Source organism: Perognathus longimembris, chromosome 6, assembly GCF_023159225.1.
Source record: "Perognathus longimembris pacificus isolate PPM17 chromosome 6, ASM2315922v1, whole genome shotgun sequence".
NCBI lineage: Eukaryota > Metazoa > Chordata > Mammalia > Rodentia > Heteromyidae > Perognathus > Perognathus longimembris.
Genome location: NC_063166.1, coordinates 15604091 through 15620533, shown reverse-complemented (window position 1 = coordinate 15620533; position 16443 = coordinate 15604091). Strand labels below are relative to the sequence as shown.

Here is a 16443-nt window from a genome sequence, read left to right as displayed (position 1 = left end):
TTCAGAGTGTTGATCCATGATTGTTTTTCTAATCCATTGTACCCAATCTTCAATATGTATTCCCCATGTGCTACTTCCTCTCACACAGAATTAGGATCAAACCATGTTCCTACCTGCTTTCTAGGTTAAATGCACTTCCAATCTCATACAAAATATGTAATAGTGAATTTTTCAGCATGGATTTTTATTTTCAAATAAAAAGAAAACTAATCATATAGAATAGCACAGTTGCTAGAAAGATGTGTCTTGACTTTTTAAAGTCTGTAAGAGAATCATATATATATATATATATAGTTTGGTCCCTCTCTTCAGTTTCAGATTATATCTAGTTGATTATATATCTGTGGTCCAACTTCCACCAATATGACATATATCTCTAGTTTCAGGCAATCATAATCAAGATTAAATGCCAGAGAATCAGGCATTCTCAGCACACAAGAAAGACAAACACATACTTTTAGAAGATGTCTCTGTTTTATGAAGAAATGAATCCAGCCCATGGTTAAATGATGTGGGGAGATCAACTAGCCAAGAAGTTGGTTTATCTACTTAGTGACCTTCATACGAAGGGCCCAGGTCGGCACCCTGATTTGTAGGGATCAGTAAGATTAAACTTAGAGCAGGAGATGTTTCTTCATGGATCCTCTCACAACGCGGCCAGTGCAATAGAGTGTGTGGCCTGCCTTCCATCCATTAAGCACATTTACTACATTAAGAGTTCATTGCATGAAAAAAAAAAAAAAGATAGTGCTGGGTGCCAATGGCTCACACCTGTAATCCTAGCTACTTAGGAGGCTGAGATCTGAAGATCACGGTTCAAAGTCAGCCTAGCAGGAAAAATCCACAAGACTTTTCTTTTTTTCAAATTTTTATTATCAAACTGATGTACAGAGAGGTTACAGTTTCATACATTAGGCATTGGATACATTTCTTATACTGTTTGTTACCTTGTCCCTCTAAACCCCTCCCTCCTCCCTTTCCCCCCATGAGGTGTTCAGTTCACTTACACCAAACAGTTTTGCAAGTATTGCTTTTGTAGTTGTTTGTCTTTTTTTTACCCTGTGTCTCTCAATTTTGGTATTCCCTTTCAATTTCCTAGTTCTAATACCAGTATACACGGTTTCCAATACACTCAGATAAGATTACAGAGATAGTGTAGGTACAACCACAGGAAGGTGATACAAGAACATCATCAATAATAGAAGCTACAGATACACATGGGATGTTGAAAGTAGTTAAAACTGTGATATAACAATTGTCTCCATAACATGGAGTTCATTTCACTTAACATCATCTTAGGTGTTCATAAGGGTATAGCTATTGGGCCTTGTGATGCTCTGCTATGACTTGCCTAAACCTGTACTAATTTCAATTAATTACTCAGAAAAAGCCAGAACTGAAGCTGTGGTTCAAGTGGTAGAGCACTAGTGTTGAGCACAGAGAGGCTCAGGGACAGAGCTCAGTCCCTGAGTTCAAGTGCCAGGACTGGTAGAATCAACAATAACATAAACCTTAGACTTTGTTTTCTGGCAATTTCCCTCTTAGTACATTTGTCATGTCCCATGGGTTTTGGTATGTTGTGTTTCCACTTTCTTTTGATTTAAGGAATTTAGAAATTTCTCCTCCGACTTTCTGAAAGATGCAGTTTGTTGAAAAGTGGGTCATGTGTTTCTACTTCTGCAGTATCTCTATTGAATATTTCTACAGTCATGAAAATCTTTTTAATTACTTCTACTGGTAGGAATTGAAAACCAGCCACATCACTGGACTATTGGTGATACTGCTATAATGAAACATGGGTGTGTAGATATTTTTATTGTATGCTGATACAGAGCCCTTCAGATATATGCCCAGAAGTGGTACCACAGGACCAAATAGTGGTACTAAGTTCTGATTTTTCAAAAATCTCCATTTTAATTTCCAAAGTGGCTGCACTCACATCCTCATAAACATGTCTTTTATCACATTCTCAATAAACCTTTTTTTTTTTTTTGCCAGTCCTGGGCCTTGGACTCAGGGCCTGAGCACTGTCCCTGGCTTCTTCCCGCTCAAGGCTAGCACTCTGCCACTTGAGCCACAGTGCCGCTTCTGGCCGTTTTCTGTATATGTGGTGCTGGGGAATCGAACCTAGGGCCTCGTGTATCCGAGGCAGGCACTCTTGCCACTAGGCTATATCCCTAGCCCTAAACCTTGTTTCTTGATAGTAGTCTTTGTAGCTGGAATAAGATGTATTTCAGTGATGGTTGGACTTTCATTTGCTTTATGGCTAAGGTGCTTGAAGATTTCTTTATATATCTATTGACCAAGTTTACATGTTCTTTTGAGAATTTTGTGATAAAAACATTTGACCTTTATTACTTGATATATTTATTCTATTTGGTGCTGCTATTTTTTGAGCTTCTGTGTTTTGAGCTTATGTTCCCTAAATTGGATAAGAAATTCTGTGCAAATCACTGATTTTGGAAGTTTTTCATAAAAAAATGGATGGAGGAAAAGAAAGTTGGCATAAAGAACAGAAGATTATAGATGTGAAATAAATAGGCTATGTGCCACAGGAATTCAGTTCTCTCAAGACCATTATGAAAAAAGGAAATTGTGAAGAGGGGCTAAAAACATTTATCCACTTGCTTCTATCTTCCATATTTTGAGTGTCCTCCCTAGGGTAATTAAATCCCTTGCAATTCCAAGTAACACTTATCCATGTGCCAAATGGACTCCCATGGTACCTGGTACATTATGGCATAGACAGAAGATATAGCATCAGTTTAGGCATATCTGTGGTAGTATGGCTGAGACTATCTGAGTTTGCCTCAGGGCATTCACTTTAGCACCACTTGAATACTGATGCCTTGAAGAGAAAAGCAACACCAGTACCAAGGCCTTCTGCTTCTAACAGTGTGAAATGCAAACTCCTTTGCACATGTTTGCAAACACAGGAATAAAAGGGCACTAGATTTCTTCATGAACTTCCTTGGGTAGTCTTTGGAAAAACAGAGAGGTAAGCTGAAAAAAACTCTAAGGATGTTTTATATTTTCAGAAAAAAAATACAATCTCAGTCAAAACAGAGGTATGAATTCCTGAATTTTGCATACTGAAAACCCACTAGGACAAAACTCTGTCTCTTTTATTCATTAAGTTATTGATATTTTGAGGGTTGTATGCCCTGGGTATTAGGCATTTGTTCAACATATAGAGGGCAAAGATATCCTGTTCTGTATGTTCTCAGATTAGCTAAATAACTGTCCTTTGCTGTGTAGAAACTCTTAAGATGATATACTCCCATTTGTCAATTCTCTTTCCTGTATGCTGAGCCCCAGAAACTCTATTCAATGTTTCTGCCTATGTCAATAGGTTCTAATGTTTCTCCTACTCCTTCCTATAGCACTATCCGTACATTTTTGCATGCAATATTTTCAACAAGTATAACTAAATCATGGGAAGATTGATCAGTATCCAAGTATAAGCTTCAAGGAAACACAAGAAAAAGATTAAATATTTACTAAAGACCAAACAGTGCAAAATGGCTGAGTAATAATTCAAGCTCAGAAATGTACAGAGGAAGTTAAAGGAAAGAATGGAAGCAATGACATTGTCCAAAAGGAAAGGTATAGTTGGTCTGACTTATGTACCTTTAATCCATTTGTTTATAGTATTTTCAAATAAAAATTAGAAAAATAAGAATGGGAGAGAGGAGAAAGACAGAAGAGTCCAGTTGAAAACCCAGTAAAACAGGAGAGATGAAAAGGAAAAAGAGAAACACAATCAGATAAATTAAGATATAAATACAGACGGGGGCTGGGGATATGGCCTAGTGGCAAGAGTGCTTGCCTCGTAAACATGAGGCCCTGGGTTCAATTCCCCAGCACCACATATACAGAAAACGGCCAGAAGCGGCGCTGTGGCTCAAGTGGCAGAGTGCTAGCCTTGAGCAAAAAGAAGCCAGGGACAGTGCTCAGGCCCTGAGTCCAAGCCCAGGACTGGCAAAAAAAAAAAAGATATAAATACAGAGAAGTAAAAGGACAAAAGAAACAGATAAAAAACAATAAGCATGGAACAGTACCATGTAAATATATAAAAATTCAATAAGTGTGATAAATATTTAATGTGTAACACCAGAGGAGCAATATATTTCATACTGAATGAAGTGATTTACGTAAATACTTAAATATGCTTTGGACAATGTTTACAATGAACGTCGATGGTCAAATACAAAACGACAGAAGATGTAAAGGAGAAAATGTAAATTGTGGCTATAAAACATTAAAGCATGTTATAAATTATTTTACCCACAACACAGGAGGTGAAAGTCTCACTCTTAGAGTCCTAAGGCAACAAGCAAGTCCTACTGCTCATCTTGATGTCTTTACTGGAACCATTACATGTTTGAAGCATCAAATGTTGAGAGACCCTCCAAAGAGGCCATTGTCCTAGAAGCTATGATCACACTTTGCAATGACAGCCACAGTGATTTCATCCTCCTGGGCTTCTCTGATAAGCCATATTTGGAGAAGGTCCTTTTCTGGGTCATTTTGATCTTTTATTGCTTAACCATTTCAGGAAATATGATCATCATTCTTGTTTCCTGGAAGGATCCCAAACTCCAAATCCCCATGTATTTCTTCCTCTCCAACCTTTCCTTCCTGGATTTATGCTTCACCAGCAGCTGTGTTCCTCAGATGTTGGTGAATTTCTGGGGTCCAGAGAAGACCATCAGCTACACTGGCTGTGCCATTCAGCTCTACGTCTTCATGTGGCTTGGAGCCACTGAATGTGTCCTTCTTGTTGTGATGGCTATTGACCGCTATGTAGCTGTGTGCCATCCACTGCAATATACCACTATCATGCACACCAGAGTCTGTGTGCAGCTGGCCGTCCTTGCCTGGGGGACTGGCTTGGTTCAGTCTCTGATCCAGGCTCCAGCCACCCTCCGGCTACCATTTTGCTCCCATCGGATGGTTGATGACCTGTTGTGTGAAGTCCCAGCCTTGATTCAACTCTCTAGTATAGACACTACTTACAATGAAATACAGTTGTCCATTGCTAGTTTTATTCTCTTAGTGGTACCCTTGATTATTATCCTTGCTTCTTATGCTGCTATTGGAAAGGCAGTGCTGAGGATAAAATCAGCATCTGGACAGAAGAAAGCATTTGGCACCTGTACTTCTCATCTCCTAGTGGTCTCCCTCTTCTATGGCACTGTTACAGGTGTCTACCTTACACCCAAAGATCCTCATGCCCCTGAGCGGGGCAAGTTTCTCACCCTTTTCTACACTGTAGTGACCCCAACTCTTAACCCCCTCATCTATACTCTGAGGAACAAAGAGGTCAAAGGGGCATTAATGAGACTGGCAAGGAAGACATGGGATTTTTAGATTAACTTAACTGGCTGATATATGTTGGCTCGCTGCTGAACTTAAAAACATAGAGCATAATCTTTTCCTAAGACTTTCCTACCAAAAATAGGAAGAATTGCACTTTGTGGTAGCTATAATTTCAGTTTGAATCAGCAATCATTGATTAAGCACTTTCTTTTTGTTGCTCTTATTTAAGCAAAATACAATGTCAATTTTAATGATTTTTTGAAAAATATATTTGACATAGTTCAACTGGGTGAAGAAACTATCTGTGTAAAATATCTAAATAAAACATCAAACAGTATGCATCTTATCTTTTTGCATTCTATTTTCTTCAATTACAAGTAGTGCTTTCATCCAAAAGTGAAGTCTAACAAAGCATCTAAAGTTCCTAGACATTGACTTTCTAGACTCTCACATGCTTCTGTGCTTGACTCTTATTGCTGTTTGTTCCCAGTGGCTTCTGTCTCCCCAATATAGTATGGACCATTACTGATGTGTAAACTCCTATCATCACCCAGGACAAAGTGGCAGGCAAGCCAGCAAAACTCATGTTCTGTGTTGCTTATCTAACAAGATTCTATGTCTGTGGTTTTTGATACTCTGGGCCCACTATTATTAAATTAGGCTACGTTTCCTTCATTCTAAATCCTTTTAAAAAAATTATGCTGCTTTAGAGTCTTGAAATTTGCTTTTTCATTCACAGCTGATGATCTACTATTTGAGCCATATCTTCCCTTCTGGCCTTCTGCTAGTTAATTGGAAATAAGACTCATCAATTTTTCTACCTGAGCTATTTTTAAACTGGAATTTTCTGATCTTAGTCTCCCAACTAGCTAGGATTATAGGTGGGAGCCATAGACAACTGGCTTGAAATTCCTATTTTAATGGAACATTTTTCATTTACCAGATATAATTTTATTCTAATTGAGGTTAATTTGGTTTTATTGTCTTTCTATTATGTATTAGGTGCAATGGATATAATGGCAGACCAAATCATGGTGCTTATATTGAAAGACTGAGACAGATATTAATCGAAATTGATCTATATGGTAACTTGTGTAAAACCTCTTATTCTTCAACTCTGCCTGGAGCCAGTTCCTGTGCTATCTGAAACTATTTTTTTGAGATGGAGTCTCCCTAACTGTTTGCTTATGCCAGCCTCAAACAATTACCTCCTAAACTCTCTTTATTGAGGAAGTTGTGATTACTGGTGTTTACCATCATGCCCAGTGTTAGATGAGTTTTTACTTTGAATAGCATTAAAAGATAGTTGTATTGTGTTTTCAGTCATGCCTAACTTCCACTTTCCTTCTTAACTAAAATCATGAGTATAGATTGCTGATGTCCCTCTTCACTGCTTGCCTCCTATGCAGCAATGCATGCTTGTCACAAGGAAGGAGGATCAGGCAATGTTCCAACCTTTGCTTTCCAGATGAACTGTACCACTAGTTTCTGATGCACAACATGTCATACTCAATTTTCTCTACTCTTCTATTTCAGAACCTAATATTAGACTGACCATAAAAATACATAGTTGCGAAGAAACCAAAGGACAAGGTTGCTTAGTGGCATTTTAGTTTAAGGTTGTAGACAGTGAGGGACTCTGGAGAACAAAGTAGTTCCTAGGGTAACATGGCAATGTGTATGTCATGGTGAGAGGCAGTGTCTATCCATTGAAACAAGGTTATGGCACGTCTACAAATTCTTCCTACTTTTAAACAATTCCAGAATAGTGACAGGTTTATCTCTACAGAGGAAAATGAAAATTCTTGCCAAAATTTATGTGAATGCTTAGGGAGTAAGTGGCATCAGAAAAGACTAAAAACACCGGAGCATAAGATTCACACATCATAGCTGTTACAATTAAGAGTCTTCAGAATTACGGAGTTCAACCATCTGCCTGAGCCTTGAAATGTTTTTATGCAATGGGCATATGGATGGTGTAGGTGATGGTAGATGTAATATGGAGGTCAGATCTGGCCAGTGAAAGAGGGCAGAAGCTGACTCCATCTCCACTATCTCCCCAGCCCCATCTGCTCAGAGGCCTGGGAAGATTCCCTTTCCTTGTAAACAATAGTGTCCCCAACCCCCCCACCCCCCCACCCCGAATCTGCACGCCAATTCTTGATGGGTGTGCCTGGATTCCTACAGGAAGGGAAGCCCCATCCCCAGGTGATGTGAGTTCCTGAACCCCAAGAGACAGGGGTGAGCACATGGCCTATAGGTTTCTGAACCTGTCTGTCAAGTGCTTGGAACTGGGAGCTTCCTTTGACCCTGCCCCCTGACCTGATCCTATTTAGGGGCAGGCCAGCTCAGGCACCATTACACCAGGCCACATGTTTGAGTCTAGTGTCTGTCATCCCTATGACGACCCAATTCAGCTCTCCATTGGAGCTGAATTGGTTTGTCAGTACTTAGAAATTCTCCGGAAGTAAGTCTCTGTGCCACTGTCCTGTATTGTGTTATATGTTTTTCTGAAACCTGGGACCGGTCCATCTGGAACTTCCCCAATAAATTCATCTTTTTACTTGAGACTGTCTCTGAGTGGTGAACTCTTGGAGGGATGGGGGACCGCCCCCTCCCTCAGACGCCATTACAGTAGAGATTATATTGACCATTCCTGTGGCTGCTTGCATGGTTCAACTCTACAGTGCCCTTGCTCTGGGAAGCACAGAGTGTGTGCTGTTGGTCGTGATGTCCTATGACCACTATGCAGCTGTGTGTAAACCCTTGCATTACACTGTCCTCATGCACCCTCGCTTCTGCCACTCCTTAGCTTTGGCTGCTTGGATAAGTGGTTTTTACAAATGCCACAGTTCATTCCCTCCCTATCCTCTGGGTACCCCTATGTGAGCATAATCAAGTAGATGATTTCTTCTGTGCGGTTCCAGCACGATTGCAATGATCATGTGTTGACATTCATGCTAATGAGATCGCCCTCATGATCACAAGCTCCCTTTTCATTCCCATACCACTCATCCTCATTTTGGCATCTTATGGCGTCATCATCTGGGCTGTGCTGAGGAGGTATTCAACCAGTGGATGCCAGAATGTCTTTGGGGCATATGGAGCCCATCTCATGGTGGTGTCCCTCTTTTTTATCTGTGGCTTATGCACATATTTCCAACCGCCAACAAAGAATGCTCGAGATGAAAGCAAGTTTATTGTCCTATTTTACACTGTTGTCACACCTAGCCTCAAGCCTCTAATCTACACCCTTTGAAACAAAGATGTGAGAGGGTCAGTAAGGAGATTGATGGGGTGAGAGGAACCTGTGCAACAGTGATATCAATAGTGCAAGGGTATCTTAATCATACTTTCTCTCACTTCATCAGATTTACTGTGCAAACACTCTCACAAAGTTCCAGAACTCTTTCTAACAGGGATAATCACAGCAATCCTAAATACCACATACTTGTGGGCAGCTCAGAGACTTATCAATTCAGAATTCCTTCAGTATGACCATAATACTCAAAGTAGATGTGAGATCAAGAAAGTAGGCAACTTAATGTGATTGGCAAGTGAAAAGGGAGGGAAAAGGGGGAAGGAAACAATGGAAGGGGTGACTCTGATCAAGATGAATTGTATATATAAATGGATATATTAAACTGTAGCCCTTTGTACAACCATTTGTAGATGAAAATAAATTATAATAAAAAGATTACAATTTATAGTTTACTTAATTGAAACATTTTTCTTACTGGAGAATATGCTTTCAGGTTGTGGTAAATATGGGTAATCAAGTAGTTTATAGGGGAAGATGGCACTATCAACTAAAACACTCCATAGTGTTTCTTTCATGCTTTCTTTTTCTTTCTAGGTAAAATGTTTTTGTATCTTCGGTTTATTTAAAGTAATAGTGAAGCAATGAAATTTGCCACAAACATCATTACTCTTTGGTGACTAATAAATATTGTGATTCATTTTGGTCCATAGTCTTTATATCTCATTATTGATAGGTGCAAATGTATAGAGACGCACCATGCTAAATATCAATGTTTGACTCCTTTCATTTCAGAGTCCTCTGTTAGCATAAAAAAGTCTGAGTATTTATGCATTTTTTGTAACTCAGTAACTCTCACATTTAAGTCCTAAGTCTGGTTTTCACTAGCATTCCATTAGGCTATAGGAAAAGAGAATCTCATTATAGTTGATAGTTGTCTTTACTTATTTATGCTATTCTTTTTCTTCAAGCTTCCAAAACATCTGACCAAAACAAACCAAGTTAGGTGTCAGTGGCTGTAATTCTAGACACTCAGGAGGCTGAAGTTTGAGAATCAAGGTTCAAGGCAGCCTGGGCAGAAAAGTCCATGAGACTCTTGTCTCTGATGAACTACTCAGAAAAAGCTGGAAGTGGAACTGTGACTCAAGTGGTACAGGGTTAGCCTTGAGCATGAAAAGGCTCAGGGACAAAGCCCAAGCCCTGAGCTCAAGCCCCAGGGCTAGCAAAAAAATAAAAAACAATTGACAATCATCTCCTGACCCTTAGTTCATACCATTAAAGGATTAAATGTACCAGAAAACCAAGTGCTTCTCCTTCCATTTATATTTTCTTATAAAAAGTCACAATACACAAGTGAGAATAAGCAAAAGAATGATATTGAAATGCCAAGGGTGACCAATATTCCTCAATAGTAGAGGACTTGTTACAACCTAATACACAATTCATTCCGGAATAGTTTGTTTGGTTTTTGTTTTTGTTGCCAGTCCTGTGGCTTGAACTCAGGGCCTGAGTGCTGTCCCTGGCTTCTTCTTGCTCCAGGCTAGCACTCTGCCTCTACTTTTGGTTTTTTCTATATATGTGGTGCTGAGGAATTGAACCCAGGGCTTCTTGTACACTAGGTGAGGACTTTACCACTAGGCCATATTTCTAGCCCCAGCATATTTTTCTTAAGGCCTTATTTCAAGAACCAATTTCAGAGAAAAGGCTCTTAAATTAGGTAGGTATTCTTTTTTTTTAACTTGGTAACAATTTTTTGTTTTAATTAAATTTTATTGACAAGGTGTTGTGCAAAGGGGGCACAGTTACATAAGGCATTAAGTACATTTCTTGTGATATTTTACACCCTCATTTTTCTTTACCCTCCCTAGATCAGGTAGGCATATATACAAAATCATACAGTAAGCAGAGGTTGGGATAAGAAATAAGGTGTCAATTGCCGATTGCTGGGATAATACATGAGGGAAAAGAACAAAATGAGACAGATAGGAAAGAAAAGCCATAAAGGGATGGACTAGGCTGTGGACAATGGGAACTCAGATCTATTAGAAACCATCAGAGGACCTTTTCATCTGACGGAAGAATGACTGGAATTTTTATCACCTCAGTATCATCTTCAATTGTCTGATTTCCCTTAGGGTCATTAAATCCTTGCACTTCTGGGCAGCACTTGTCTGTGTGCCAAAAGGGGTCCCTTGATATCAGTCACAGACTTAGGATAGGGATGGAAGATAAATGCAGTGCTTGAGGTAGATCACTGTCAGTGTGCGATGAAGCTAAATTCACACAGAATTGTTCCCCAAATCTCTACTTGAACAGCATTGGTTTGAGGAGATGGACTATATTGCTATCAGAAGCATCTGCTTCCCAAGGTGAAAATGCAAATGTGCTGGCCTGCATTTGCAAAGGCAGAAAGCAGGGTGCATGGACTTTTTACATGAATGTGTTGGGTCACGTTTTCAAAAGCAAGTGAGGTGAGCTAAAAGATAGGAGGGAATAATTGAAAATTTTAGAAGAAAATGGTTAATCGCAACAGAAATAGAGATGAAGAAATGTCTCGCATTTTACATAGGGAAAGCCAGTTATGTTAAGACTCTGTTCTCTAATGATATTCCCTAGCCAGTATATTGGAAATGAACTATACAACTTGGAGGGGGATAGGAGAGTAGGAAGGGTATAAGCAGGAGAAAATGAGGAAGGGGATAACAGTGCTTAAGAAGAAATGTACTCATTACCTTACTGTGTAACTGTAATCCCTCTGTTCATCACCTTTACAATAAAGATATTAAAGAAAAAGTTTTTTGAAACTAGTTGATTCAGGGGAAAATATATTCCCTAAAATGTTTGGTAGTTAATTAGGAACAAGGAGAGAGAAGAGTAGATGGATATGTACGGAATTAAGTAGATACAGATATTAAGATACTACAAAAGAAAAACCATTTCAACCAACAACAAGTTGGTTGCTATGAAGTGACTAGCAATTAAAGGGAAGGTTTAGAGGGCATTGATTTTGAATATAGAAATGTCTTCTAGACAAATTTCTTAAAACTTTGCATTTTTTCTATATTGTAAAACCTAAATTCACAAAGTTCTAACATTAACTTACACTAACATTATCTACACAAAACAATATAGAATCAAAGAGAATCTATAGATTTTTTTCTAGGATGATAAATAAACATTTTAGTAAGTAAAACGTATGGTGTAATTTGAACTGTAAAGTATCCATGCAATTAAATTATTGCACAAGGACTTCTCTGGGAAATTTCCTGGAGATTTAATATTGCTTAATCTTGAGGATCACTAGTTGTGAAAATTTCAGTGGAATGTGGACAAAGTTAAAAGTATGATTGTGTAGTAATTTCTGAATGCGTGGACAATAGTATAATTTTATTAGAATCAAGCTATCTATTTTATATAATATATTTATTTTCCTGATTTTAAATGTTCTAACCTTCATGATAAGATTTTTGGTTCTTCCATATAATGCTGTCTCAATCAATCATCATCACAATTTCCTAAGAATAATTTAAACTCACAAAACTATGCTATTGCATGGAATTAAGGAATTATTAAACTGAAGTCAACATGATCTAAAAAGGGAGAATGTGAAAGAGTATAAAAAGTGATCCATTGGCATTTTTCTTTGGATAAAGAAGTCATTATGCATGTATAGGTCTGTTCTATAATATAAATATGTGTAAGTTTTGAAGGAAGGAAAGAATGTTCACTTCTAATTTTAAGAGTAAATACACAAGCATCAAAGATTTGGCAAGTGGTTTTCTTAGTAATGATATATTTTGCATAATATTTATAATGAAGTGATACAAAACTGAAGATATTGAAAGAAAAGAGACAATAAATGATGGCTATCAAAGATGAAAATACTTCACTAAATCTTGTATTCCTTTCCCAAAATACAGCAAATGAAAATCTAGCGCTTCAGTAAAAAAGCATCAAGAGTCATATTGCTCTTCTGCCTGTCTTTGAGCCTCAACTTTTGAGCAATCCTTCCATCTTCTAAGAAGCCATTGTCCCAGAAGCTATGATCACACTTTGCAATGACAGCCACAGTGATTTCATCCTCCTAGGCTTCTCTGACAAGCCATATTTGGAAAAGGTCCTTTTCTGGGTCATTTTGATCTTTTATTGCTTGACCATTTCAGGAAATATGATCATCATCCTTGTTTCCTGGAAGGATCCCAAACTCCAAATCCCCATGTATTTCTTCCTCTCCAATCTTTCCTTCCTGGATCTGTGCTTCACCAGCAGCTGTGTTCCTCAGATGTTGGTGAATTTCTGGGGTCCAGGGAAGACCATCAGCTACACTGGCTGTGCCATTCAACTCTATGTCTTCATGTGGCTTGGGACAACTGAATGTGTCCTTCTTGTTGTGATGGCTATTGACCGCTATGTAGCTGTGTGCCATCCACTGCAATACACCACTATCATGCACACCAGAGTCTGTGTGCAGCTGTCCATCCTTGCCTGGGGAACTGGCTTGGTTCAGTCTCTGATCCAGTCCCCTGCCACACTCCAGTTGCCCTTCTGCTCACACCGGATGCTAGATGATTTCGTGTGTGAAATCCCAGCCCTGATCCAGCTCTCTAGTGCAGACACTACTTACCTTGAAATCCAGATGTTCATATCCAGCATTATTCTCCTGATGGGGCCCTTGATCCTTATCCTGTCCTCATATTGTGCTATTGCCATGGCAGTGCTGAAGATAAAGTCAGCAGCTGGACGGAAGAAAGCCTTGGGCACCTGCACTTCTCACCTTCTGGTGGTCTCCCTCTTCTATGGCACTGTCACAGGGGTCTACCTTCAACCCAAAAATCCATATGCACATGAACGGGGCAAGTTTCTCACCCTTTTCTACACTGTAGTGACCCCAACTCTTAACCCCCTCATCTATACTCTGAGGAACAAGGAGGTAAAGGGGGCACTAATGAGATTAGGGAGGAAAACTTGGAAATCCAAGAATAACTGAGCAGGTTATCAGGTGTTTATTGGCTGCTGAACTGGAAAATAGAGAGTAATTGCATCATTCAAAGTTAGTATGTTTTTTAAATTTTTTTTTTTACTTATTTATTGTCAAAGTGATGTACAGAGAGGTTACAGTTTCATAAGTTAGGCCTTGGGTACATTTCTTGTACTGTTTGTTACCTCCTCCCTCATTCCCCCCTCCCCCTCCCCTTTCCTTCTCTCCCCATGATTTGTCAGTTGGTTTACACCAAATGGTTTTTCAAGTATTGCTTTTGAGTCGTTTGTCTTTTTATCCTTTGTCTCCAGATTTTGATATTCCCTTTCACTTTCCTAGTTCTAATACCAGTATATACAGTTTCCAATGTACTCAGATAAGATACAGTGATAGTGCAGGTACAAAATAAAAACAAATAAAATATATATTATCTAAAAGAATAGGTATAAATATCATTATAATTACACAAACAATTACACTTTCAGTACAATGGAAAACAAAATTTGTGTCCTAAGTTTACAGAGGAAGCCAGCAGATTTTTTTCTGTCAGAGAATAGATAATAAATATTTTAAGTTTTATGGGCAAAAAAAACCTTAGAGAATAGAAAGAACTTCATCTTCTTGTAGATGTGATTTGTGTTTCATTCTTCAACTATTTATTAGATCCTTGATTATTTTTATTAAGGTGTTATCTTAATCACAATATGGTCTAGAAATGAATATGTTTAATAATGATTTCTTGGAAAGCCATAATAAAGTTACATTGAGTGAACAAAAGAAACTCAATATTTCCAACACATGCCAAATAACAGGTTTCCTGGATTTTCATTTATTCTCCTTTTTCATTCTATTTTCTTCCACCCACCTAGTGTCTGAAAAGCCTATTCTAACAAGGTTCCTATAGGTCTTAGAAAAAGACTGTTAAAGAAATTCATATATGCTTCTATCCTTTCATTTTAATGTTTTCATTATAAGTTGCTTTTATCTCATGCTTAGTGTTGCTATACAAGGCACCTACCACTATTCAATGCAAAAATACCTGCCAAACCACCCACGTTTAGTATTCCCCAGTGCTGCTTTCCTAATAAGATTGGTGTTTCTTTAATAATTCATATTCTTGGATTGTACTTCCAGTTCTTTCATCAATATAACCTCCTGTTTTAATGAATAATTTGCTTTTATCAGAACTAAATCATATTCAGTCATCTTATAGACATCATATTATATACCTATTATACATTAGATACGCAAAAAATAATAATGTAGACAACATGCAAAATTATCATTGTGGTGCCCATGATCAAATGGCAGAAACATAAATTAACAAAAATAATCTTTTTATCATAGTGTGGAAAAAATTGTTCTTCAAATCTTTTTCTGGGACTGATTATTATTCTTTTTTTTTTTTTTTTTTTTGGCCAGTCCTGGGCCTTGGACTCAGGGCCTGAGCACTGTCCCTGGCTTCTTCCCGCTCAAGGCTAGCACTCTGCCACTTGAGCCACAGCGCCGCTTCTGGCCGTTTTCTGTATATGTGGTGCTGGGGAATCGAACCTAGGACCTCGTGTATCCGAGGCAGGCACTCTTGCCACTAGGCTATATCCCCAGCCCTGATTATTATTCTTTATTTTAGCCAATTCTGGGGCTCAATGCTAGTGCTCTACCACTTGAGCCACAGTGCCACTTCCAAAGACTTTCTTGCCCAAGCTGGCTTTGAACCAAGATTCTGAGTTCCCAGCCTCCTGCATAGCTAGGATTATAGGCATGAACCACCAGCACCCACATGGCTGATTATTAACCTACCTGATTTATTACCTTTGAATATCATAAAACAACAAATATTTATTTATTGCTGCTTTTTAGTTATTGCTTATGTTCTTTCCACTTGCACTAAATCCTGCTATAAGTGGCTGACTTTTCTCTGATGATTTTAAATATATATATATATTTATTTATATTTATCGAACTGAATTACAGAGAGGTTACAGTTTCATACATTAGGCATTGGATACATTTCTTGTACTGTTTGTTACCTTGTCCCTCATTCCCCACTCCCCATCCCCCTTTCCCTTCCCCCATGCCATGAGTTGTTCAGTTCATTTACACCAAACAGTTTTGCAAGTATTGCTTTTGTAGTTGTTTGTCTTTTTTTACCCTGTGTCTCTCGATTTTGGTATTCGCTTCCAATTTCCTAGTTGTAATACCAGTATACCTGGTTTCCAATATACTCAGATAAGATACAGAGAAAGTGTAGGTACAACCACAGGTAGGTGATACAAGAAGATCATCAATAATAGAGGCTACAGTTACATATGGCACGATGAAAGTAGTTACAACTGTGATATAACAATCGTTTCCATAACATGGAGTTCATTTCACTTAGCATTATCTTATGTGTTCGTAAGGGTATAGCTATTGGGCTCCTGTGATCCTCTGCTGTGACTTGCCTAAACCTGTGCTAATTATTCCCTATAAGGGAGACCATAGAGTCCATGTTTCTTTGGGTCTGGCTCACTTCACTTAGTATAACTTTTTCCAAGTCCTTCCATTTCCTTACAAATGGGGCAATGTCATTCTTTGTGACAGAGGCATAAAAATCCTCTGATGATTTTCTAATCCAGTGGGCTCCATTCCCAGCAGTCTCCTATGCACTAGCAACAGTGAGGGGTAGAGGTAGAACTGGGACCAGGTAATTTCCCTGCCTTTGCTTCCAGATGAACTTTACCACTTATTTCTACTCAGCATATTTCATACTGTATTACCTAAACTTGAATTTTTTCTAAGAAATTTTAACTTACCATAAATAGTAGCATAATCATTATGAGAAGTTATCACAATTCCTTATACTCTACAAGATACCAATTATCATAAAAATATCTGGTTTTCT

The 16443-nt window shown here is 38.4% G+C and overlaps 2 protein-coding genes and 1 pseudogene across 2 annotated transcripts; all 3 read left to right on the top strand.

Annotated features, from left to right (window-relative positions):
- The first annotated feature begins 4437 nt into the window (after nt 1–4437).
- LOC125353587 (olfactory receptor 2H2-like) lies at nt 4438–5373 on the top strand. Its single transcript, XM_048349275.1, has one exon. It carries the CDS (start codon nt 4438–4440, stop codon nt 5371–5373), a length of 936 nt encoding a protein of 311 aa, XP_048205232.1.
- Nucleotides 5374–7992: 2619 nt separating this feature from the next.
- On the top strand, nt 7993–8581 carry LOC125353586 (annotated as a pseudogene).
- Nucleotides 8582–12623: 4042 nt separating this feature from the next.
- Nucleotides 12624–13656, top strand: LOC125352206 (olfactory receptor 2H2-like). The gene has a single exon (XM_048347335.1). It carries the CDS (start codon nt 12624–12626, stop codon nt 13566–13568), a length of 945 nt encoding a protein of 314 aa, XP_048203292.1. The 3' UTR covers nt 13569–13656.
- Nucleotides 13657–16443: the final 2787 nt, after the last annotated feature.